A 26111-nucleotide genomic window follows, 5' to 3' on the forward strand; every position below is an offset into this window, starting at 1 on the left:
TCTCTACTTCAAGAGCTATCTATCACACAAAAATTATGACCATAGCATGTCCACAAGTTATGAAAGCTGGAAGTTCTGCTGCAGTACCGTAGAAAACCAGTAAGTGGCCCATTATCAAATATTTGTTTTCCCGACCCCTATCCATGTACCAAATATTACTGGGATCCATCCACATCTTCTAGAGTTCTGCTGTCCACATACAAACAGCACCCAATACATTATTGGCAAAGGTAAAACATTACTCACTGAATGGGAAGAAATGGAGTTTGATGTTGACAGCCTCGAGCCTGGCAAACCCTGGCATACAGCAGTGGAGAGCAGTACCTGTTCAAGAGTAGGTGAAGTTATGGGGTTTAGAAAGTCTCAAATTCAATGTTATGATAACATTAATATCAAGTCTGTTTTAGACTAGACGTAGACTGGAAGATTTTAAGATTACGCTTAAGATTCAAACTAGATTGAAACTTAAACTAGATGACTTAAAGACACTGGCAATTTAGACTAGGCTTAGAATTATTTAGTAGACTAGATAATTTAGACTAGATAATTTAGACTAGATGATATAGAGACTACACTTAAAATTTAGACCAAACTTAAAATCTAAAAGACTAAACTTAAAACTTAATGTTAAGTCTGTTTTAAAAGAATCTTAATGAATAGACCAATTTCTTTTCAAGAAGATCTGATCTAAAGGAAATACTTGCTGTAACTTAATTTAAAAATATTTCTTACCTCGATGTAACATGAAGACAGAGTATTCTATATCTACAACATCATACTCCCCAATATCTTCTTCCTGTAATAGACAACAGTGCAACTTTGGCAATCATCTGTATAATCTAAACAATCATCACACAACTTGTTAGAAGTTAAAACATGGCTAATCTTTGAGGATACATGATGATACAGATCTGAAAAGGGATGACAACTGGAGATGCACTTTTCTTCTAAGACATGAATTCAAAAGACCAACTAATAACATTAATTTCCTTACTAGAGTTATGACTTGATTATGTTAAGTAAAACACTAAAACCATCAGGAAATGTGGCAATACCGGTAGTGATAAGCATAGACTGTGCTGTAACATTATCTGGCATGTTTGTTCTTATCAAAGTGAGAACATCATCCAAAAATCAAACAGAGAAAAGGCCATACTTATATAAAAGATACATGACTATGTTATCAAGCGGCTTCAGCAGTTCCAAGGACTTTTTGAAAGTCTCACCTGTCCATGATGGTCGTCAGGATTCATGATAGGATGCTGGTAACAGATACACAAGGAACCTAGCGGTGGAAAAAACAAAACAATTACAACTATATTCCTGAATAGTTTCATCATGTTGGTAAGTCACCAAATAGAAATACTCTTTGTACACAGCCAAGTGTTTTATTGAACCAACGTTTTGGTGACCATCTGTCACCTTCCTCATAATTGCCCAATGTCATAAACGTTGATTGAATAAAACACTTGGTTGTGTCAAGGAGGTGAAATATTTAACCTCCTTAGTTGTACGGTGAGTCTTTCTATTCAATTACATTGATAGCTCACAAAATCACAACCTACCAGCAATACTTTCAAGGTATCAATCACTCAATGAACAGGGTCTGATTTATGGATCATGAAGAACTTGGATATACTATTACAGAACTACAGTTGTCATCCACTGCAAATCTTTTTGTATTATCTTCATAGCTGTTTTTTCAGCCTTACTATAAAACTAAAAGGCTTTAAAAATAATAAAGACATTGTCAAAAAAGACGTTGTTGTAAGATTAGTCCGAGTGCACAATGTATTAAATTTTGATACTATCTGATGGCTTTCTCATCAATTACATGCATGGCGATTTGGAGTGTTCGTTGTTGTTTTTAAGATGCCAGTAGTGCTATAGTCACATACTGTTCTAAAACATCGGTTTTTCAGTTCAAGGTAAAGCAATCACCGTGCAACCGCACACATAAAACCTGTGACAGTGAAAATTTCAAGAATTACAGTAACTTACCTCCAGGGAGAGTCATCACCTCACAAAGAAGCTTTTGATCTGGAGAAACAAAAATTCAAGTTTGAGAACTCTAATCTCTGCCATCATCATTAGTACCATAGCCAAAGTATGAAAATCTTCAAACAAATTTACTTCAAGACATTTCATGTCTTACCTGTTACTTTCTTACTGAGGGGAAGGTGTTCATAGGTGCTCCTGTACAAAACAAAGGAAATCTCTGTAGTTACACGTACTGTACGGATGTGACTTCAAAATGAAAATTCTGGAACTTTGTCAAACTTTACTTTATAACCTTTACTATATAGATCATATATGGATCCATTGTATGTTTGTATCTATTACTGCCTTCATGATATCAGATCACATGTAATCTGTACAAAAAGAAATATGAGACCATCACATGCAATAGCAATTCCATACAGCAGGCCTTTAAAACATGAATTACAGAGTAATATATTAAGATCTTTATTGACACAACAAAAGCACAGTGACTTTCGTAAGGTCTACTACATCTATACATACATACAAACGAATAGGTGCATACAAATGAGTTTGATTACACACAATCATATGGGATAGAGCAACATATCGTAATTACACATGCCGTATACTTATACATTGCTTGTTCTAATGTACTTTTGGAGATGTTCGTTCATTAAGAGAGAGAGACTTACGGTGCTTTCGACACCTCTGGAGGAAGATATATCGGTACTTGGACCTCCATCTGTTATGCGGACAGTAATATTGTATATGCCACATGACGTAAGAGATATAACAGGACACACAACCTTGTCAAAACATTCCTTAACATCACATAATGTACACATGTCATCAATGGTACTATGAATGTTTAATCCAAGGCTGTCTTTAGCTTTTTTTTCTTTCCCACTGTTTAGGAGCCCATGTTTTTAATTTTTGTTGTTGACTCTGTCAAAAAATATTTTCATAAATTTCATGTCATGAAGTTCAAGTTTTTTCGACTGAACAGGTGTAATTTTTTTCTGTCCCTAGGAGAAAATTTGTATCCCTGGTTTAATCATACAGCAGTGTGCTTCTTTTTAGCTAGAGTTTTCTAGACTAGGATTCCTATGGGTTCCAACTACTGCCAAAAACCACAGTCTCAAGTCTTTATTTTTGTAATGTTAGACACAATGAAGAAGCTGCCAAAACTTTGCATGATCCTACTGCCATGTGTTCATTTCAGCTTGTGTCTCCTAGACTACCGTTCCCAATGGTTCAAATAACTGCCAAAATACATACTCAAGTCCTTAACATAACTTCTGCCGTTAAACACAATGACCAAGCTGTTGAAACTTTGCATCACGATTGTACAAGATGGCATTGCCTACCATAACTTCTGGAGGATGCTTTTCATAGAACTGCATACAGGTAAAAGTCATCTTGGAGTTGCTATTCTGTAGGAAAGACACATATATGAAAGACTTGAGTGTCTTCTAGAAGCTACCTAAAAGTGCAAAATTGTATTTTCAAATGATATTATTGCTTTACTACTAAGATATCAGCACAGATTTTGGTATTAATCCAGCTAATACAAGAATATGCTTTTCAGGGAAAAATTTCAAAACTTTTCATCAATATAGTTAGTAACTAGAGCATTTTAAGCTCTGGAATATAGCAAGTCATTGAACCTGAATTGTTTCCTGTCTAAAGATGTCCTCATGTTTCCTATTGAAAATATTGAATGTAAGTAAGTTCAAGAGTGCACAATATAAATTAAAGCAAACACATGTTTACGCATGTAGCAATTATAGAAACACACTTTTTGTAAGATTTTTTTCATCCTGTTTTTCAATTTTATAAAAAAATTTGAACCCTACCTTTTTCTTCTGGCTGAGGTAGTACAGTCTCTGCCTCTGGTGGTCCCACTGTGCCCACTGGAATCTTTTCGCCAGAACTTCAGTTCTAGGCTGCCCACACATCTCCTGCAGTTTCAAACAAAATCAGCAGGTGGCTCTTTGGCAGAGTGCTCAGCTGGCTGAGGTTGTGATGTCAGTTTTGACAGAAAGAGTCAATAGAATTTGTTAAGCAAAAGCAAGTGAGATAATTTACTTACCACACCACTGTATCCAACTCTGGACAATTTCATATGGTACAGTCCTATCACTGTAAAGGCAAATATTTATCACTGAAGAATCAATATGGGAAATATAAGTTTGAGACAAATGATGAGGATGGAAATGAACATACACAAACTTTAAGGTTTAAGATAACAATTACTCTATACATTTTCACAAATCATGAATTGCATTGTTGAAAGAAAAAAGGATTGTATACCTCATATCAATATCACAATATGTAATAACTTACATTCTTTATGGATGAGGAAGAGCATATGGGATTCCTTGCTACTTGTGTCACCATATCCCTGGCCCTTCCCGTGCAGAAACTGCAACAAGAGACGGACACAAACAGAAATAAATACATGTTCACTGTACTTAATCATATGGCTAAACACACACTGACTGCTGCTATGCCATGTGCCTGCAAAGCTGGTGTGTTATACCCAAGGAGGGTTATACTAGTTATAATGATTATGAGATACAGAGTCCCTGTACCCCCATCTATATCTGTAGCATCCATATGTTTTGAGGTTTTTAACAAAATACTGTGAAAATAGCTATCCAATTGGGTAAATTGATACCCCCATTTGAGGTCTTTAACAAAACTCTGCCTAGTATAGCACCATCAACACCAAAATGTAGCGTCCGTTCCCCCTGTAGCATTCAAGAATTGCTAAGTGAAAACTAACTTTCTCCCTGTTGTCTGACCCATAACCAACACAAATTTGGAGCCAAATTTAGCAAGTTTGAAAATAACCAGTGCCATTGCCCGATAATTATGCCCAGTTTCACACAACACTGCGCAACTGAGACATTGTTCTTGTTCTTACCTGAACCATGAGGTAATTGTCCCTCTCTATGTTGAGGTAAAACACTCGGTTTGCTGGCTGCACCTCGGCAAGGTAGGACCTATACACTGGAAATTACAATACAAAGCATTGGTGCAACAAAAAGTGTGGTTAGTTCCTTTATCAAAAACACAGATGTGCACAGAGAACCATCAAAGAGTAACAATCAGCAACCAGCAAATGAATATTCAATATGACCACATGATATTGAAGTTCATTTTTGGGAATACAGTGCCCTGGTGCACCTTACCTAAAGATTTAGGTGCTAATTATAAGAAAGATTTTTGAGTGCATACAATAAAGTAGAATGTCAGCAAAACATATTTGCAAACCCTACTGCCTCTCTTAAAAAATTCAATCTAAAGTTCTAAAGCTTAAACTTCAAAATTCTAAACAAGTAATATGTCAAACAAAGTATAACAAAGATTATATTGCTTTTTCTGACACTTAAAGTTCAAGAATATTCTGTATACTAGTGTACAATATTACCTCAGAGTCTACCCTTTAGCCTACAAAAATATCTAGATGCACCAGTGTACCCACAGTCAAGAGTTAGGTGCACAGCTCCAATTTGGGTGCACACAGGTGCACACAATATTTCGAGCCCTGCATGTACAATAAGACATCATGTCAGACATGCTAGGATACCTTGTGCATGATGTCTTCCTTCTGAGTGCCAAGAAGGAGACCCTGAGGAGGAGGTGGCGGCCTTTTCTTGGGTGGTGAAACCTGAAATGAGACTTCCATATCACTGAGATATTCAATAGGCAGAGAGAGTGTGTATAGTGGTGACCCTCTCTTTCATAATGGTCATAATGTGAAGTGCTGTGCTTGGCCTTGGCATACACATGTAAGCACTAACCCTGCCTATAGACCTGAAGGTAAAGAGTTTGGCTTCCCAGGCATTTCTTGCTTACAAAACTTGCACAATACTAGAGAGGGTTACAGCATTTCGTTTGGGATGTTAAGGCTACAGCCCCATGTTTGAGGAGAGCCACACCTCAAGCAAATTAAAGTACCCAGTACACTTATCAATACTAAGAGTAAAGGTAATGTTAACATCTACTAGCATAATTCCACCAGGGTACATAATTCGGTCACCCTGAAATGATATGTCCAAACAGATCTCCAACCCATCAACCCTCAGTAATCCGTGTAATGCAATACTGCATATCTAAACTGTGCATACCTGGGGAGTGCTGCACTAGAGATCTCTTAAACACACTGTTTTCCAAAGTGGCGGATTTATATAACCCAGCGCATTAATGTTAATGGAGTTTACATCTTGGCATGAGGGACCAAATCAGGCAGTCACATCTTCTTCCAGTTTCACCCCGACCAATCGAATCACGTGAATCGCATTGAAACTCAGATTCGTATCCCCCATTTCCCGACAAATCGCTTTCTAACTTGCGTTAATGACTATATCTGACCAAACAAACTCGCCAGTGAGATGCTGGAAGGTGTCAGCTTCCAAAAGACATTTTCAGATTGACAATTTTGGCACTTTGGAAGTGATTGAAAGTGACCACGATTTAGCGTTTAGAGAAAAGTATTCACGTGATTTGATTGGTCGGGGTGAGTTTAGCATAAGACAATGCATATACATGACTTGTATAATGTAAGATACACTAACCGAGAAGTGTCCTCTCCTGGTTTACTGTACAGTTGACCAGGTTCACCAGCTTCTCATGGACAAACAGGACCTTTACAATGGAGTAAAGTTTTGTTGATCTTTAATCATCAACAAATACAATTCTTAACAAAGACAAAATAATTGATTTTCAGTGATAGAAAATTGACAGGAGAAAATTGGAATATCTATATTGCAACACTTAGAGACACAGTTATTGGCACACAAAACATTTTTTTTAAATTACACTAGACAAAAAGTGACTAAAACTTTTCAGTGGAAACATGCAGGTCTGAGAAAGAGCACAAACAATCTGATTTCTAGAGCACAGATCAAATATACATTATATCACATGCATCTTAAGCCAGCAAACCACCCTATATCAAGTCTGATTGTACTTTAAAGCAGACTTATGTAAAAACTACTGTACAATATAGCTTAAGTAGTTTCAACTCAAATATGGCCCATTCTGGAAAAAAAAATTAATGGCCGAGATGCTTGTTTATACAAACAACATTTGTTGTGTCCACAAACAGTATGGCCCTTACCGTGTTCACTTTGCTGATTGGTTCATACAGACCGATGTGACTAACAACAACATCATCCTGAAATGTAAACAAAAAATGTTGTTGTATTAGGTGAAATATTAAGACATATCATATTACTGGTTGATATAAACACTAGATTTATCAATTGTGGCAAGTTGGAGATACTTAGATATTGAAAAGTACTTTCCAGTCTCCACAAAGTTTCTCTTTTTGTCATACCTGGGCCCTGATAACGTTTGATAAGGGTATTCTGGACCAGGTGATATTTTGGGTTAGCACACGAGTTTCTACTTGTAGTACATGGGATTTCAAAGAATCATATGAATGCATTTCACGCGCACCGAGTCCGCCACTGTCGAAAATTGGAAAACTTGATTCGGACATAGGAATTGCTGTTGTTACTAACAATTTTTGTTGAAGGCACCAAATTTTCCCACCTTTCCGCACATTTCATATTGAAATGTGTGTTTTCTCAGTTGGGTATGGCATAAATGAAATACAACAGTGTATTCCGCATCACCCTCGATCCCAACCCTCCCACGGGTCAGGCTGGTACCTTGGGCAATACAAAATACACTGTGATATATTCAATTATATATCTGAAGATGATGCAATGCCACTGTGCTTGACTTCCTTCCTATAAAGAATGGCCCTCAGACCACTTGACAAAATTGGTCATTTCTGCTCTTCAAATATTCATGAGCTAAGTGCGTTGAACATGCGTATTCATGTTGGCTACCCGACACTTCATCTGAAATTGCTCGATATGATAGAAGACAACCCATCATTTACTTACGTAGCAATCAATAATGAGCATAACAATTGTTAGATAGCAAGAGGAATTAGGGCTTGAAATAGTGGGTGCACGTGCACCTGTTTGCACCCAAAATTGGTGCACCTAGATATTTTTGTACTCTATAGGGTAACGGTTCTCTTGTACACTAGCATACAGAATATTCTTGAAATGTAAGTATCAGAAAAAGCAATGTAACCTTTTGTTGTACTTTATTGGATGGGGGTAGAATTACAGATCAAAGTTCTTAAGAGCATCAAACTTATGTTTTGCTGAGATTCATCTTTATTGTACGTGGTGTACCCAAAATTTTTCTGAGCACCTAATTTTTGGGTTGGGTGCACCAGTGCACCTATTTCCAAAAAAGAATTCTGAGCCCTGGTATAGTATTTCGAACCCTGTATGATCTAGTATTTTTTTCTGCACCTGTCTGTAAGGTGAGACGTCGCTCCAGGTGTACAGCACAGCTCCGTCTCTCTCCTGTCCCAGAACCCTCACCTGTCTGGGCACACCTGTATCTGCACCTGTGTCCACACCTAATTGTTGAAAACAGAGAGGGCAACCTTTAAAAACTGATCTCACAACCACACAGTACAGCCAAGGCAAAAATATAGAAATTTGATTGACTTGTAGCAGGTCTCTTATTGGTTAATTAAACAACTACCTTTGATTGACAACCAGGGTCGGTTTATTGCAGTCTTGGGCCACCAATTTACAAGAACTGACTGACAAATAAAATCTGTTATTGATGATGACAGATGTGTCAAAAATGTATTGCTCTTTCTGATTTCGGGATGAACAAGCTTATTTGGCTGTTGCATTCAGAATACTGTCAACACCCCACCCCCACTGTGGTATGAAGTAACGTAACATGACCAGTTAACGTCCGATTTATTCAAAACGTATTTATCTTTAAACCTCGCGGACAGAGCCAAATTTCAAACCCATGGGCAGAAATATCAGCTCTTCTAAAAAGAAAATGCATGGTCTGTAAGTTTTTCTCCGCCTGTTTAACGCCGTGCGAGCATGTATTTATACTGAGGTATATAATGAAGAATTGTGCTAGGGTAACCCATTATCGTCCACTTCTGAATCTTTTCCCTTCTAGCGCTATGCTTGAAGAACATAGACCAGAAAAAAATGTCCAAAGTAGTCTGCAGACAAATGATAGTAAAATCACTATGTTTGTCCGGCCACTTGCTTAACGCGATGGAAAAAAATAATGTTTATCTGTAAATTTCCCCCACATGCGCGGCGCGTGGCGTTCACGTGGTAAACGCATGGCCATTATGTTTTGCTGTGCAAAAATTAAAGAGATGGCCAAGGATCATACTTATGATGTTCTTTATTGCTCATGAGAACAGGCTTTGGCATAATACACCGCGACATGTGGACATGAGCCAAACCGGACGTAAATAGGTTCTGCACGTAAATAGGTCATGTTACGTTATGGTACATAAATTATGTTGTCATTCGCCGTTCAAATCGTGAAGGATCGACGCCTGTGCTTGTTCAAGGTACCCAATTAGATTCTCAGACAATTCGGCACATGGGACACTTCGAGACAAGCGAGATGATAAAACGTCCTTATTGATATCCAATGAGTTACGGTGGAGTGACCTGCAGCTTCAAAATTTCCGTAAAATTTGAGACGAAATCATCGGAAATGTTTGGCAGTAATTTAAAACAGTCTTAAAATATCTCACACAGATCTGAACAGTTCCTGTTCTGTTTGCTGATCTATGTTAGTTTGGGGCTTGGTATGACTTGTCCTGAGCTTGGTCCTGAGTTGTCCCAAATGGCTAGGGGCCGAGTTACCCCAGGTGCAGGTGCCGAGTTGTCCTGATACATTTTTTGCCTGAGAATCTTCAACAGCCCCATTGAACTCACCCGAACTCTGTTCCTGCTTCAGCAGACTGACGATGTCCTTTCGGGCGTCGAAGCACGTCCTGAAGTCCAACATGGCCGTATGCTGCATACCGCGAAGTTAAACAGATGCGAAATCTAGTTGATGATCAAACTAAACAAACTTTCTGTCAGATTCCTCTGAGATTTTTTTTCTTTGACGCCATCTTGATTTGCACTTTGACCCGGCTCCAAACGAATGCCACATGGAGCGCCTCCTAGCAGTCTAGAAGAATATTGCAGAAGAAGATAATAATCGTTGTTGTGGACACCCTCTGGTCTAGGAAGATCATAATAATATCAGGTGTATTTGCAGCCAGTGCCACAGGCAGGTACCCAATGTGTAGGGTAATGAGGCTGTTTAACGTGTTCGAGGCACCTCCTCGAGCACGGGACCCCCGTTTTACGTCCCTCCCGGAAGACGATTTCGTGGAAAGCTTCGTGAGGCTACAGCAATCCGGACGTCCTTGGTTGGTCTCCCATCCAAGCACTGTCCGGACCGCGCGTTGCTTAACTTCCGAGATCGAGGGATCGGGTGTATCCAACGCGCCACGCGGCCGTAGCTAATCATGGATGAGAAATATATTGCAGGTGATATCACTACTAACGGTTGACTACCACACAGTCATTTCGCCTTTTTTAAAGATGATCTCGCCACAGCTATTCGTTGTATTAGAATTGTCAAAAAATACTGGCTCCACACGTCAATCAATCAATCAATCAATCAACCAATCAATCAATAACGTTTATTTACACTGGAAATGTCCTGTCGGCCTTGGCCGCTCTTCCCAGAGGTTCAGTTTGAGGGGAGGTCACGGGAACACAGATATATGATTTTGAAAATGGCCGGAAAGAGTATTAAGGCTGAGGTGGCAAAATGTATTTCCGTACCCCCGTCGGCTAACTCTTCTGGTATGTTATTTGTCTATTCGGCCAATTTCTACTCTTTCCAGTCACCTCTGGAGCCTGGTAGAAGCTGAAAGAAATGCAACCAAATCATTGCACAGTTCTGTCGGAAACGTTTGAGATTACCGCCATCAATAATAACATTCAAGTATTGACAATTTTATAAGCCGTGAGAAGATAATCATTGACCTTTATTGTAATGTGAGTCAAGATGGTAAATTGATAATTGCTTAATGAATAATAGAATATTGTTTAACAGCTTTCGGTCACCATTGTCTTGATTCTATTGTTGTGTGATTACTTTGTTCGAACTCGACTAGTGACTATGACTCCTCAGGTATACAGAGAAAGATTGGCTCTACCGAAAGGAGTCCTGTTGGGCTATGTGCCATTCTTAACGTTAACGCCACACATGTGGGTATAGGAGGTTTCTGAAGGATGAGACTTTTGTTAACTTCATATAACTAATTGAAGACGAATATCACTTTTTGATGGTATGTCCCAAATATTCTAATATGCGTAATTCACTGTACACAAGGCTATCATCTTATATACCAGGATTTATTTCAATTGACTTAAATAGCAAACTTGAATACATATTGACATGTGACAACCCCTGCATGGAATACATAGCCATAGGAAAATATATTAAAGAATGTTTAGACGATAGAAATTCCTCCAATGTTTGTAAGAACCCATTCTAAACCCATACTATACACTCTTGTATTAGGTAGATTAGCCCTTAGATATAACGTTATATAAAAGTAGTTATGTTCCAGCCATACTTTGTACCTTGTACAATTGTTGCACAATAAAGTTATATTTATAACGTTACATGTATGATGCAACCTTAGCCAAAAGTAATCTTTTTCTCTTTTTCACCATGACGTGACAAGAGGAATGTCGTTTTCATTACGAGTCTTACTTTAACTCTTCGATGGCACTGTACCTACTATTCTCACGAAGTTGTTACACGAAACTACTACAATTGGTGTGGTTGTGAAGGCTTGTCGTAAAACGGCTGAGTAACGATAGACCAAAAATCGGTGTCATGGGGCTACAGTAGATAGGGTCTTTTGGCACGTGCATGGCGTGTAGGCATCGGTATTAATGAGATTTAACTGTTCAATGTAATCGATTTCATTGTTTGGTCCCTTTCGTGCCTACAGCCACTGGCACACAGGACAGCAAGTTTCCTTATCGTTTTCCTTTAGCCACCATTTGTCCTCGAATGAGTCTTTAAAAAAAGGATATTGTTATACGTTATTCGCTAGTCGTACCCATCACAAACTAAACACATACTAGTGCGGATAGCATTGCAAAGCGCAGCATAACTAATTGGTAACTGACAACACTTCATAACAATGGTGTTAGGAATGCAACCCTTTGAATACAGTCCTTTCAAGGCCCTCGGCAGAAAGCACATCGGCCAGCACCAAAGGACGCCAATGATGGTCGGAAGCTGAAAAGGAGGCCATGGCCAGGCTAAAGCTTTTACAAGTGATCCAGGCCAAAGACAACAGTTACTCATTACAAGCAAATTGATACATTTTTGAAACGGTCAGACGTTTCAGACACCGTCCGCTGTCTTTCGTCAGAATCCGCTGTCTTTGCTTGAGTAACAGTTACCTTGCGTATCTTATTACCCTGACGTCTAACCTTCATCGAGAAGACGTAGTTGTCTATGAAAAGGCATATCTATGAGTTACAACTGTTCTAACTCTCGCGGGACTACGGATGTGACTTGGCGCTTCCTCTGTGGTGCAATCAACCACCATCAATATTTCATCTCTTCGCGGACGTGTAATTTGGTTTCCAGTCAGACCAATTTTCTTCATCAATAAATCAAGGGGAAAAGAGGGTCCCGGACGGCAAGGTAGGACGTTTGTACGCACGTTCCGGTTCACAGCAGAGTTCTTAAGACACGAACGGAGCTCAGTGATTCAATCTGTTGAAAAGGGGCCTGTCATGCAAGCAGCAATTTTCAGCCATGGCATGGCTTTGATGCTGATTTTTTTTTACCCCGCGTGAACGTAAACCCTTGTGGTACGTAAGTGAAGCTTTTGTATCTCTTCAGCAACTTTTGAAAAGCGGCCTGTGTGGCCGAACAAGCATTCGAAAGAAAATAAAGGCTTTGACGTAACTTGACTTGACTTTTGAAGGCTTGTTGCATACAACTTTTACAAGGAGGTTGTTTAGACCTTTTTTGATGTATAAAAGGCATTTTGATAGTTTTTTCTCACATACTGCTTTAAAAAAGTGTACATTGTACTTCGCGTGAGAGATGCAGTTTTGTCTTCAACTGCCCTAGCGACTGTTGACCTCACTAGTTATGAGCCAACACAGCCATTAATGGATTGGAGCAGTGAAAAGCAAAGAGACAATTAAGATTCCATTAACAATTGTCTACGAGTTAGGAAAGTAGACAATGAAACCCATGTAAAAGGTTGAAAATGTCAACTAACGTCTCCAATTAAATTTTTCCTACAACAGTTGAAAGCTAATTGCATTAGAGGAATATATAGACAGTATATACGAAGCAATGCTATCCTCCTATACATGCACGCAATTATGTTTCCCGGCAATTATGTAATTTTAGGCCCACACGTCACATTAATGAAGTTTGAGGGAGACCTAGGATTGGTGCAGGTTGCCATGACTAGCAACCGTTACCTTGTCTAACAACGTCCTGCACTATCATAGGTCCAGTGCGTCTCCATAACAACGGAACATAGCAACCAACGTCACCAAGGCAACCTCCCCGCACAGGGTAAACGAAGCGCAATGGATATTTAAAGAGCGGCAAGCCGAAGACAAGTCGACTGCAATTCTTTGAGAGAGTTGAGGCAGTCCGAGCGAAGGTCCGACCATGAGCAGAGCGGTCCTGAAGAAGCGTAGCAGCGGAGCCAGTCTGGCCGACCCTGACTTAAACATCAGAAGGATGGAGAACAAAGAGCAGCGGGTCCAGGGTGACATTCCTCCGCATCCACCTGAAATGAAGCGGCGGGAGGCGGAGACTCAGATGGACGAGGAAGACGGCGTCACCCTTCCCGAAGTCATCGAGAAGAACTACGCCACCAAAAAGAGAAGCCCCATAAAGGTCTTCAACAACTCGCCGGTCGTCATCGACGACTATCGGGCGAAGTTGAAGATCCACCAGCTTCAGACCGAGCTGATGAAGAAGAAGATGGAGTGTGACTACCTCCGGGAGGAGGCCAAGCAGCTTACGGACGAACTCAAGTTTGAGAGGTTCATGCTGAAGAAAAAGACCAACGAAGCGATCAGCACCCTCCAAGAAAAGAACAAGGAAATGACGAAGGAGAATCAGGACCTTAGAAAGAAAGAAGTGGAAGCGAAGAAGACTCTTGGTGACCTGGATAAGAGTATGGGCAACACCAAGGCGATGCTGAAAGAAGCGGAGAACAAAATGGACAGTGTGGAGAGGGAAAAGCTTCGCGCCATTGAAGATCTTGAGGAACTTCGGTCTGTAAACCGTCGTCTGCTCGTGGAAAAGCGCGAAGCAAAAGTAGCAGAGATCGAAGCGAGTCATCGCGCGAGTGAAGCCGAGCGAGTCGCAGAAGAGGAGCTTAAGAAACGACAGGAGGCAGAGAAGAAGCAAGAGGAACTTATCGAGCAGAAGGAGAGCATGAAGAAAGAGCGGGATGAAGTCAAAGAAGTGTATACCTCGCTTCAAGAACATCTGCAAATGGAGGAAGACAAGCGGAGGGAATTCCCGTCAGTTTCGACCCAGACGAACGTTCGCTCCTGCCTGTTGTGTTCCAGCGACAGAGAGCACAAGGCCGGCCACCAGGTTATAGAGGGCTGTGAGCTTCTCCCTTACTTCACCCACGGGAACAACAAACGGCTGAATAGACACGTCGTTCTGCCAAGAATCAGCGACAAGTCTCCTTCTGATGGCGGTGATGTAAGTTCCGGTTACAACACTGAAGATAGCCCACAGGATCCACCGGGTTCTCCCCGTAAGGGCGGCAACGGCAGCAGGGGGAAGGCAGCTGCCGGCAACGGGGCCGTGCGCACTCAGCTGCCGTCCGTCAAGGCGGTTCGTCGCCGCAGAAGCTCGGGCGTCACGATGCAACCGCACCCTCCGTATGACGACATCACCGTTGAGGAGTCAGCTGAGGACGGGATGCTGAACATCTCGATCCACGCGCCGTGGCTGCTTAAGCATCAGGCCGACCCCTACATGTCGACACCGCCCGGCTACTACGGGTACGGGTACGCTGTGCTGCCGTACGGATTGGACGACGAGGAGCTCGAAGAAGGAGAAGAGGATTCTACCGTAGATAAGAATGACCAGTGAAACGGTCCTATACAAGAGACAGTGGCCTCAAATGACCCGTTATAGACGTGGCTATGTGAGTACGATATGGTTAGATAAGTGATCAGCAAACATAGCAGCGTTGTATTTCCTGTATTGTAATCCAGAACAACACATTCAAATTCGTCTGAATGCAACTTCAACTCGGATTGCATACAAGGGTAAAGCAGGAAGAGGTAAGGCGACCTGCGAACCTCAACGATACTTATTGTGTATCTCTTGTATATTTGTGGCGAAAGAAGAATTATATAGAACTGTGTTATACACGAGAGTTACGAATTGCCCCCCCCCCCATTTCACTAGACGTCAATCGCGCTGCGACCTCACTGCGACCTAAATTGGATTCATGTAACACTTGCCTGCATAATTGGAATATCGTGCAAAATGTAAAGATATGACATACATTAAAACATACGAAGCGTGAGAAGATTCTCTTTGTATCTATGAAATTCGTGGAGCGGAGGTTGCAGGTCGAGGGCGGCGAGGTCTCCGCCCTAGTGAGATGGGGGTGTTACAAATGTAAAATATTTTTCATCAATCGTACTTCTAGGAATACAGCGCACCTGTAGTGTGAGTCACCAGAGAGTGACATAGCGTGCACAGACGAGAGCACCGTTACAGTTTGGTGGCACGTTGATTGCACAAATAACCCCCCCAAATTGCTGCTTGATGCGAGCGGCATAAATAATTTATCATCTAACCGTTTCCAAGACGCTGTATACATCAGAAATCACATATAACAAGATTTGAACAAAAGTAGCATTCATTACTCGAAATAATGTATAAATGGATAAGATATATATTCCATTTGTCTCAGGAAAGCTCATGAACACTTTATCTACATGTAATGTGTTAAAATAGTCTACGAAAGATAACAAATTGAATGCAAGAGAGTAAAAATTAAAGTATAGATGCTCTTTAATACATATGAAGTTATAGCTCATAACGTTATTAACGTTACATATCATATATAAGGAAAGTTCAAAGAGTCACCGACTGTCAGTCATGAATAGATAAGGTTTATAGTTTGATCTTGATTGGTATCAATAACTACTGCAATTAAAACATATCATCATAGCACTTTCTGTGTTCTAAACTGTTGTTGTCTTGTGGGACAGGTGTGAATATCTACTAATCTAGATGATATAAGCTTAACACGTAAATTGCGATGTATTAGCCATAGGTAATGAGTGTTTCCTTCCGAGAATAAACCGGATATAACGACAGGAGTCCTTCTGAGAAATGCTACATTTGATCGTATCATTGATGTTGCCTAGGCAAAACGTTGAACAAGCCGTACCCAAAACAATTGCATATGTTAAAACACCTTACACAGCGGTTCATCCACAACCATTACATTCCACGAGTCTGCATGCCATATCTACTCGACTATGCAGACAAATTTATCGGAACAGTCATTTACCATTGGTTATATAAAACCTACTAAATTAATACCCGTGACGTCATTCACAACACCAATCGTTGTTCAGTGCGATGATATCTTTCCTGAGATAGACTGTCTAACATGTCCCCAAACACCCTCTGCGATTCCTATTGATTTCAGTGAGGCAAACATGAATAAATAAAACATGTGCATCGCCTTCCTACACATACACCTAACCATTCACATTGCTAGTGACTTTTATTAGTACGTAACACCAATGCATAGTACCATAAGCAAGGCACGTTTTTCGTTATCTCCCCCCCCCCCTTCCATTATCCACTAGGGCGGCAATCTCGCTGTGACCACACTGTGATCGAGCGATTTAACAGAGGGATCAACGGATTTCATAAAAACGAATCTTTTTACGCTTTGTGTGTTTTTTGTCTTTTCACTCATACTTTTAGATTTTGCATGATATTCCAATTATGAAATTAAAGGTTACACAAATCCGGTTCAGGTCGTCGCTAGGTCTTAGCGCGATCGCCGTCTAGTGGAATGGGGGCCTTACGTCTCTCTGTCTCACCTAACCTGGAATCTAGTCTATCGTTGTTAGGCCGGGTACTCCTCGGGGCAGAAGGGGCTTTCCACCGCCGAGATAATCTTTGGCATCCGGTAGCAGTTTCATGCGGTAGGCCGTATTGCTCCTTCCGTGTGAAATTACTTCCGCGTAAAACAACCACCGAGAGCAAACGACTACCCAAGCGGCATAGAACAAACCAGCTTGGCCGACGATAGTTCGGCCTAACGACGATAGACTGGATTCCAGGTCTCACCCAGACAGTAACCCTTAAATGTAGGTGGTGTGAAGCTTCATCTTCACGTAATCGCGAGCAATCATGGCCTCGTATTTATCGGAGCCGTCCAGGCACTTCAGCTGCACGTCGGAGTCGGCGTGCGCGAAGAAGGCGATGGAGCGGCGTCCTTCGCCCCGACCCTCCGCCGTCTCCGGGATCACCACACGGTGTTGCTGCAGTCGATTGGGAAACAAAGGTCCGTTACATTAGCATGGAAGTCACATACTCGTCGTACAGAGTTAAAACTTTGTTCCAACACACTGAAGTAATTAGTTCATCGAATTGTTACTGTTCTACTGCAGTCTTCAAGTATTCGATTTGAATCCCACCTACACTGTTTCGTTTTGATTTGTCGAAGGAGGTTAAACTCATTGTCTTGTGGCACTATTCGGCGTGTCGAAACCAATGGAGAAACAGAAAATATAGTACACTGCAGATCACTTACAGTGGACACCAGCTTGTCGGCTGTCCACCTCTGTAACATGTCGCCAATGTTGACCACCACAGTGCCGGGGATGGGTGTAGCTGACACAAAACTGTCCCCAGTGGAAACCTTTCAAACATTTAAAGAACCTTAAAGACACGTTTATATATTCACAATAGGCGATATGGTTATATCCAAAAGTTCGACCACATAGAAACTCTCTTCATTAGCATGGTCTCCATTCTTAGTCTAGCTAAAGTCCGCTACGACGGTCACTTCCCTTCAATCTTGCGTTAGAGGGGACTAGAGCAACATTCAGTTTAAAAGGTTAAACCTCAGATAGAACAAATAGAACAGACAGAACAGATTGAACAGGCAGAACAGGTAGAACAGACGAACATATGGAACAAATAGAACATACGGAACAGATAGAACAGACAGAACATACGGAACAGATAGAACAGACAGAACATATGGAACAAATAGAACATATGGAACAGATAGAAGAGACAAAACAGATAGAACAGACAAAACAGATGGAACAGATAGAACAGATAGCACAGCTAGACAGATCAGATAGAACAGATGGAACAGATAGAGCAGATAGCATTAATGTAGAACAGATAGGACAGCCAGAACGGATAGGACAGACAGAACAGATATAACAGACAGAACATATAGAACAGATAGAACAGATAGAGCAGATAGCATTAATAAAGAACAGATAGGACAGACAGAACGGGTAGGACAGAACAGATAGAACAGACAGAACAGACAGAAAAGGCAGAACAGATAGAACAGACAAAACAGATATACCGTGTAACAGTGATGTTTATGTCGCTGAATCCTGAAACATTGAAATTTTCCGATCCATGACTTGAGAACATGTTTTTAACATCAGTTGCACAAGCTGCAAACTGGAAAACAAACACACGAGGGAGGGAGGGGGTTGCTAAACATGTCATACCTCCAGTCCAGGTCGGTCCTGGAACAGCAGAGTGACGCAGCCCAAATCCGTGTGCTCCGCGCACCTAAGTTGGTTCTCCTTGACGACTTCCGGTACAGGCGGGTAGCGCAGCGACCTCAGGTTGGTCCCGTTGGGGCCTGTCCCCATGTGCTTGAACATGTCCAAGAAGCCAGCAACCTGTTGTAGGTTCCCGTGTGATTAGTACTGTACAACAAGCTGTACTCATCATCATCACATCTTACTAGGGCAATGTTGATTTGATTATATGGATGACATCCGCGTGCGTATCAATTTTCCTCCGTTTAAAAAAAAGAAGTTTTCAACCTTACTGTAAATCTTAAAGGCAACTTTTTTTTTACAATTCTTTTTTATTCGCACGCTCGCATCAGTATTGGGGATCCTAGAGGATGTCATCCATATAATCAATTCAACATGGCCTAATGCTGTATCCGTAGTTGCATATGGCCTGTTAGCGTCGTTTTTTTCTCTCCAGTCCATACACGCATTTGTGGTTGTGTTTTTTTTTTTCAGAACGATAACTTGAGCAACGACGACAAGGACAGACATGATAACAGCAATCATGGAGATTTTTGAATACTAGTATCTTGTTGCAATGGGGAAGCGCCCTCTAGTTACACACAAACGTAATGCTAGAAAATACTGACTTGAATACCGAGGCACTACAAAGTCACCTACGCTAATATAGTCATGCAAACAAAATACATATCAATCGAATGATATGATATGTCACAGTATACTACTTTACAATGTTGTGTTGCTTTTTTGCAAGGACATATTGATTTGATTATAAGAATGGAATTCTCTGGGAACCCCAGAACGTACGGATGCGAGCGTGTGAAGAAAAAGAAAGTTGGGCAAGAAAAAAGTTGCCCTCATTATGAAATCTATGTGGTCAGGAAGGTTAAACAAGTGACTCTACACACAGAACATGATATACACAAAATGATAATTTTTTTTTTGTCTTTTCGCATCTTCTTTGACTTTGGAAGACTTAGCTTATTAGCATCCATTGTCCAATATGTTTATTTCTACAATTTACGTTACATGTTTGCTCATTTTGCATATTCTTCGTATGAATTGCCGTAAGGTCGCATTTTGAAACGGGCGAAAATGTGCATGTCATCAGATATAACCAAATCAGTGCGACCTAATTGTACGGCCCCTAAACTCATATGGTCATGCCAAACTATGCCATAGAGTTTGAATGATTATAAAATGTATCCACGTACCTCAATGCCCAAGCCCCTGGCTATCAGCTCAAGTATCCTGAAAGTGAGTTTCTTGCACGAGTCATAGAAGTTCAGACATGTGTCCTCAAACTCCGGGACTTCACACGGCCAAGACTGGCAAAAAAGAATTTGAAAAAAAGAGATCATTTCGACATGTCGTAAAATACAATATCAGGACAGCGTCGTTGAGATTTCCTCAAACTAAGGATCTGTATGAAAAACCCTGGCTCAAACATTATAGCATCTAACTATTCTAATCATACCTGCCTGATATCATTGATAGACTTCATTATTTCAATCAGCTTTTGAAAACACTTATGCAAAAGTCCAAACCCATATACATATGTTTAAGCCCTGTAAGTAAATAAAGTAATAGTTCAAGGATGGGCGGGGCAGTTTGTGGGGATATATCAGAGCCCCGCCTCCCAAGGAGCTTGTTGGCATCCCGAGGGCGTAGCCCGAGGATGCTAACAAGCTCCGTGGGAGGCGGCGCTCTGATATATCCCGATTATCCCCACAAACTGGCCCGCCCATCCTTGAACTGACTTAGAGCACATCCATCTGTCCGAAGCAAAGCTAAACACACATATAGGGGAAAAGTTTGACATGTTCACTGAAACAAACACAATATGCATAGGAATGTTTGGGTTAGTGATTCTTTTTTTCTTAAAATAATCCCCACTCCACACTGGTTTTACTTCTGTGGTTCGGCCTTTCTAGGGAAAGTTATCTGTAGGCTTTCAGTTGTAATTGATTGCACCCTGTCTATTCTTTGTAGCAGCTTAGAGCACAACAATCTGTCCTTAGCCAATCAGGAGCGGGTATTTTGCTGTTTGAAGTCCACGTACATGGCCAAAGTTAGTTAATGCACCTCTCCCCCTTGAGGCAGAGGTGGTTTAACCAACCTGGGATCTGGTCTCAGCCAATGGAGAGCCAGACTTTCTGCCCTCTCAAGGGACAGCCGTGCTAATGCTAGTTAAAGGACGGGCGGAGCGAGTTTATTGTGATGTAAAAAAAACACCGCCCTCTCGAGGAGTGTGTTGTCTGCTCGTGGGCGGAGGCACCTTTGGCAATTTGTCAATCATTGAAGGCTCCTTTTGTTATAAATCATTGCTTGCCGTAGGGCTGGGGAGGGGCTCCAGCTAATTTGTTAGTTTCCTTTTCACCCGAGTCTTCTTCTTTCACAACCCCCAGATGACCCCGCGACAGACAAAGTAGGGGGGGGGGGGGTCAAATGAGGAAAGCAGTTAAATGACGAAAGTAGAGTACCCTTTCCAAGGGTACAACATCGCCAATTTGGGGCCAGCTAGGAATTCGAACACAGAACCTTTAGAACTACTTAATAAACGTAACCCATTCCCACGGACTTTGTTTTCACAAGTGATGAATTCCCCAGCCAAAGGCGAAGTGACTAAGTCCATTCACTAAAAGTAGTCAACTCATCCGCCGTGGAAATGAACACATCTACCATGACGGTCTAAGGAAATACAGGAGGACTGGTGATTGGACTTGCTTGGCCCGATGTGCTTGGCTCATGATACAAGTGAGCCGTAGCGAAGCCGCATTACACTTCAGTATTAGCTATTGAACAAGCATTGCACTTCATCTCAAGCACTACGATTGACCAAGGAGGTTTAATCTTGATCTTGATTAAACCTCCTTGATTTGACCAAGGACATTATATTTGAAGTACACTTCTGTAAAGTCAGGCGGAAGGATACTAACCTCTTCATCAGTGAGTGGGATCTTGATACCGAAGTACTCCTTCAGGTCACCAGGTCGGTTCACCCCTGACAGTCCACTCAGACTGGCCCGACAGAAAGATGATGACATAAGCACATGCATAAACTATAGACAGCTAGCCGTATCGGGCAGTAGGCAGGAATTTCTTGACTTAAGCCCCCCTCTCACTGGACCCGCGGCACGCTGGCGGCGTCGCTGCGGCCGATCAAATTGACAAAGCACTCAACGAATTTCATCGACAAAAAAACGAATCTTTTGAAGCTTTGTTTGTTTTGTTGTCTTTTTGGTAATACTTGCACTATAGTCTGAAGTTATTTGCAACAGTGTTTCCCATGTTTCGTTATGCGCCCTTTCCACTAGATGGTGATCGTTGACCGACCAAAATTGTATTTGTGTGACTCTTAATTTTATAACTGGAATATACTATTATGCACGATGAAAAAGTATCACTTAAAAGGCAACAAAAATCAAACATATGATAAAGAGATTCGCTCTTTATGTACGAAATCTACTGAGAGACCTATCAAATGTTTGGTCCCTCCATGGCCTCTAAAGGAAAGGGGATAGTAAGAACATAAAAATTTAAACTAATGAAAGACCTGAGCTGTATTGTACATTTTTGCCCTTGTAAGTACAGGTCATGGTGATAAAATAGAAGTACAAGTTTACAGTGATATAGGAATGTGGTATCTTCCTACCGCTACAGTGACTATTGTAATTAGTATGTACAAGTTAAGACTCGTGTACCTTTCTCTTTCCACGCATGCCCAGCCCTGCCGCTCTCGATTCTTGTCGTCTGCCCGGGCGTACTTCTCTTTGATCTGGGCAGGCAGATCATAAAACTTGTCGTTCACATCAAACATCGCGTCCACCTGGGGAAAACAGAACACACGGGGAAGCTATCAGACTGGTTGTAATGTTAGCATATGCGTATGCTCTCAGTATTTGGTCTCCAGCGCGGAAAGTTCGTCAGGACTCGTTCTCCAGTGCTCAGTGTCGCATGAGTACTCGGTTTCCAGTGGCAGTGCTGACGCCAGATTTTCCAGTGCTGAGAGCGCCTCAGCACTAGAAGCCCTGTGCTACAATGTAGCGATCATTCAACACTGGAAATCCAGTGCGAAAAATCACTTTCAGCATTGGAACCGAGTGCTGAAAAAGGAGAGCGTGGTTTTCGTATACGTAGTTTTGCTTGTACATCATATGATCACTAGCTGAAACTTTGAGTAAAAATATTTCTTTTGTAGTATCGCTTTACCTCGCAAGTGGCGCAACCGTTATAACAGGTACAGAACTCACTTGACGCCTTGTGTCCTTTGGAAAGGCATCTTACACGACCTTCACTGAAGGTGGAGTGACGCCCACCAAGCCTCTTTAACTAACTCTGTCAAAAGTGTGCAGGAATACACAGACACGGATTTTGTGCGCCAATGTGCCACCAAAAGTTGTACCTTTTTTTAACCGCGTCAACAGACTCAAGGCGTAACGTGCCTGTTTTGTAATTGGTTTAGATTGGTTAAGTGTAGCAATGCGTGCCCTTGATTGTATCGACTAGGCGCCATTTTGGGGTTTTGGAAAGGCTGTCAAACATACCTCCTGTTGAGAAATCCCCGTGTTTTTTAGGTAAGCGAACCCCGACGTTGTGAAGGAGTGCATCAGTTCTTTGGTCAGGGCTTCCAAGTCGGCCTCGGTGATGTTCTCTGTTCCGAGACTGTAGACCGAAAAGTCGATCACTCTGATGAAATCGCCCATCTTTCAAGTCTGGTAGTGTGAGTAACCTGTTAAGGGGAGAGGGTAGGGTCATAGGTTGCAAGCTTCCATGTCACTGACAATTATCACAATCATGGAAACCGGTTTTAGGAGCTAGAAGCGATAACATTTTTCTTAAAAACCCAGCACAATACATGCCGTCCCAGGAGAAAACTCAATGTCCAAATCCATTGGGTATACCTATTGTCTTGGGCATATGATGAAACGCTTACAAACCAGTCTTCACATACATATTAGACAAATGCTGCAAGTGCAAGTGATGTGACCTTTTGGTCCAGAGTTAATTGAAGACGAATATCACTTTTTGATAGTATGTCCGAAATATTCTGATGTACGTAATTCACTATACACAAGGCCGTCATCTTATATACCAGAATTTATCTCATTGACTTAAATAGCAAATTTAAGTACATAGTGACACGAAACAATCCTGCATTGTATACATAGGAAAGTATATCAAAGAATGTCTAGACGTTAGAAATTCTCCAATGATTGTAAAAGCTCATGATCCCATATTATACACTCCTGTATCAGGTAGATTAGCCTTATAGAACTGTAGTTAGGTACCACTGCCATAGGTTTTGATTTGCAGGCGCATGGTAGTTAACCTTTCCGTGGACTGACTCTCCTGGCCAATTATTCCCATTTTTGCCGCTTTCTACGATCCGCACCCTCGTAGGAAGGCCTGGTGGAGGCTGGGTCAAAGGAGTGATGAATTTACGAACACCGATATCCTGTTCGTCCATGTCTGAATGTTGCATTAAAATCATACTCAACAATTACCCTGGTATTTTGGTGTGATCAGAATCGTCTTAAGGTTGTCGATAACCGGCGGGCCGGGCCAGAGGTTAGCGCGGTGGAAATCCTACAGGTGTCCCGGTGTTGTTAATTTTAATGTAAACATGTCACTATGCAGTCCACTTTTATTGGATTTGTATTATAGAGATTCGCGATTTTCAACATGGGCCAGCTTCGCTGGAGATGTTTTGGAATGCGCGGGAGCTATGGCCAATGAATCGCGAATCAGCCCTTCCCCCAAAAAATAGACGCCGGCTCTCCTACAAGTCTGTGAAAGAGGCCGGCTAGGTAGATGGATTCATAACAATACTACCTTTGACGACTGTCTTAACATCGTGGAAAACGTGCATAATATATTGGGAACAAAAACCACACACGGCAGTAACGACAAAAGGGCGGGAACGATAATCGATGACTGGCTAGGACTCGAACACTGGTGCAACTGGCATTAAAACCGACCCATTTCGAGGGGACAACTGGTTGATATTATCACATACGTGATAAGTTCATTTCACCAAGATAAATGCAAGTCGTATGTGGTAAGAAATTACCTTCAAAAATCAAGGTACAGGTCCTCGTTGTCGTCGCTAACTCCTCTGGTGGGAACCTTTGTTGCGTATCGTTTATCGGATCACGCACCTGCGCATGTGCACATCTCTCTATTGTCTCTGGTGTCAGAGGTTGTCTCTTAGACAAGTATGACCGCTAGTAACCTCCACCGGGTTACATAAATCCGTCACTTTAAAAAACAGTAGGTTTGAGAGGTCCCGAGTGCAGCACCCCCCGTATGCACAGTTTAGATATACAAGATGGCATTCATGATTATACTGGCGGAGGTTGAGTTGAGGATCCTGTTTGGAGATTCCTAACCGTTAATATTCTTTGGTATATTTTCTATGGGGTGACGATATTTCCCCGAGGGAGTGACCTATATATGATGGGACACTCAGACATGATTATATGGGTGACATCCGCGCGAGCGTCACTTTTCAAAACAGGTTCGACCACTCTGTAAACCGTACAACAAAATTAAAGCTGCAAAATGAGCAAATATGCAAATATGAAGTGAGCGTTAACTGCAATATCGGAAAACGGATACCAATGTTGTAAAATGCCATCTTTCCTATCGTAATTTCTGTGCCATGTTTATCAGTACAACTAAGCTAAAACAAAACCTATTTCGAGCCCTGAGCAAAGTCTTCCAAAGTCAAAGAAGCTTTAAATATTTCATGGAGGTATGAGTTCCCCGAACTCTAGTTTACACTCTAAAACTCGTGAGGCTATAAGAACATTACACATGGGTGCAGATTGGCCTTTAGCCTACTACGATAGCCATTATCAGACACCATAGGGTTAGGCAGCAGGGAGAAGGTTAATGCTAGGGTCACATTTCGAAACCGGGGCCCGGCCGAGCTGTTTGCGGGAACGAAAATAAAAATGTACATCATTTTAGAATTTTACAGATGCAAAACATTCTGATACTGTTTAACTTAATAATGTTCATGAAGTACACAGATAGTTCAATGTACGCATGTGATGTAATCTTACAAGGGTAAAGGGTATTCTCAATACATGCGGTCCATCCTCTGGCGTCCTGATACGACAAACAAGATGATGAAATACCCCGCAATCGAGTCAAGGACTAAAAACAAAGCGCAGTCCCTGTGGCTGTGCCACCTCTGCCCAAACCAGCCTATATTAGTGGTAAATGAAAGCTTAAGTTATGTTAAGAGTTAGGACAACATCCCATTTCTTATGGCTTGCCGTTTAATGCTGCTTATGTTCACATTTCTCACACACACCCCTGTCAGAGAAAACAGTCGATATCTCCTGTACATGTATTTATCAAAGTCACTGACTCGTGATCTAT

At 41.5% G+C, this 26111-nt stretch overlaps 2 protein-coding genes across 3 annotated transcripts in view; both read right to left on the reverse strand.

Moving 5' to 3' along the window:
• The window catches only part of LOC136434867 (gamma-secretase-activating protein-like), a 39355-nt gene extending 29344 nt beyond the window's left edge, over positions 1 to 10011 (reverse strand). For both annotated transcript variants that reach the window (XM_066427951.1, XM_066427950.1), the window contains exons 1-16: positions 9795 to 10011; positions 8331 to 8440; positions 7112 to 7168; positions 6567 to 6636; positions 5579 to 5659; positions 4913 to 4998; positions 4330 to 4408; positions 4076 to 4125; positions 3840 to 3944; positions 3351 to 3416; positions 2676 to 2725; positions 2156 to 2196; positions 2002 to 2040; positions 1227 to 1285; positions 733 to 796; positions 247 to 324 (exon numbers count right to left, since the gene is read on the reverse strand). In XM_066427951.1, the coding sequence (XP_066284048.1) occupies positions 247 to 324; positions 733 to 796; positions 1227 to 1285; positions 2002 to 2040; positions 2156 to 2196; positions 2676 to 2725; positions 3351 to 3416; positions 3840 to 3944; positions 4076 to 4125; positions 4330 to 4408; positions 4913 to 4998; positions 5579 to 5659; positions 6567 to 6636; positions 7112 to 7168; positions 8331 to 8440; positions 9795 to 9882 (1123 nt within the window). In that variant the 5' untranslated portion in view covers positions 9883 to 10011. The remainder of the gene's footprint in view (positions 1 to 246; positions 325 to 732; positions 797 to 1226; positions 1286 to 2001; positions 2041 to 2155; positions 2197 to 2675; positions 2726 to 3350; positions 3417 to 3839; positions 3945 to 4075; positions 4126 to 4329; positions 4409 to 4912; positions 4999 to 5578; positions 5660 to 6566; positions 6637 to 7111; positions 7169 to 8330; positions 8441 to 9794) is intronic.
• Positions 10012 to 15954: 5943 nt separating this feature from the next.
• LOC136434876 (uncharacterized) lies at positions 15955 to 24897 on the reverse strand. The gene is made up of 8 exons (XM_066427967.1): positions 24793 to 24897; positions 23267 to 23451; positions 22424 to 22548; positions 21659 to 21740; positions 19934 to 20047; positions 18684 to 18860; positions 17738 to 17845; positions 15955 to 17465 (listed from the first exon to the last, which is right to left on the reverse strand). Exons 2-8 carry the CDS (start codon positions 23423 to 23425, stop codon positions 17286 to 17288), a joined length of 945 nt encoding a protein of 314 aa, XP_066284064.1. The 5' UTR covers positions 23426 to 23451; positions 24793 to 24897; the 3' UTR covers positions 15955 to 17285.
• Positions 24898 to 26111: the final 1214 nt, after the last annotated feature.

The sequence above is a fragment of the Branchiostoma lanceolatum genome, chromosome 5 (assembly GCF_035083965.1).
Source record: "Branchiostoma lanceolatum isolate klBraLanc5 chromosome 5, klBraLanc5.hap2, whole genome shotgun sequence".
Taxonomy (NCBI): domain Eukaryota; kingdom Metazoa; phylum Chordata; class Leptocardii; order Amphioxiformes; family Branchiostomatidae; genus Branchiostoma; species Branchiostoma lanceolatum.

Bases quoted from the DNA above. Each gene is read 5' to 3' on its own strand.
- LOC136434876 (XM_066427967.1), bottom strand. From the start codon at position 23,425: ATGGGCGATTTCATCAGAGTGATCGACTTTTCGGTCTACAGTCTCGGA. The intron at 22,549-23,266 runs GTATGTTTGACA...TGTTTTCCCCAG, and splicing joins CGGGGATTTCTCAACAGGAG to GTGGACGCGATGTTTGATGT. The intron at 20,048-21,658 runs GTTAGTATCCTT...CTTTTTTGCCAG, and splicing joins TCCCACTCACTGATGAAGAG to TCTTGGCCGTGTGAAGTCCC.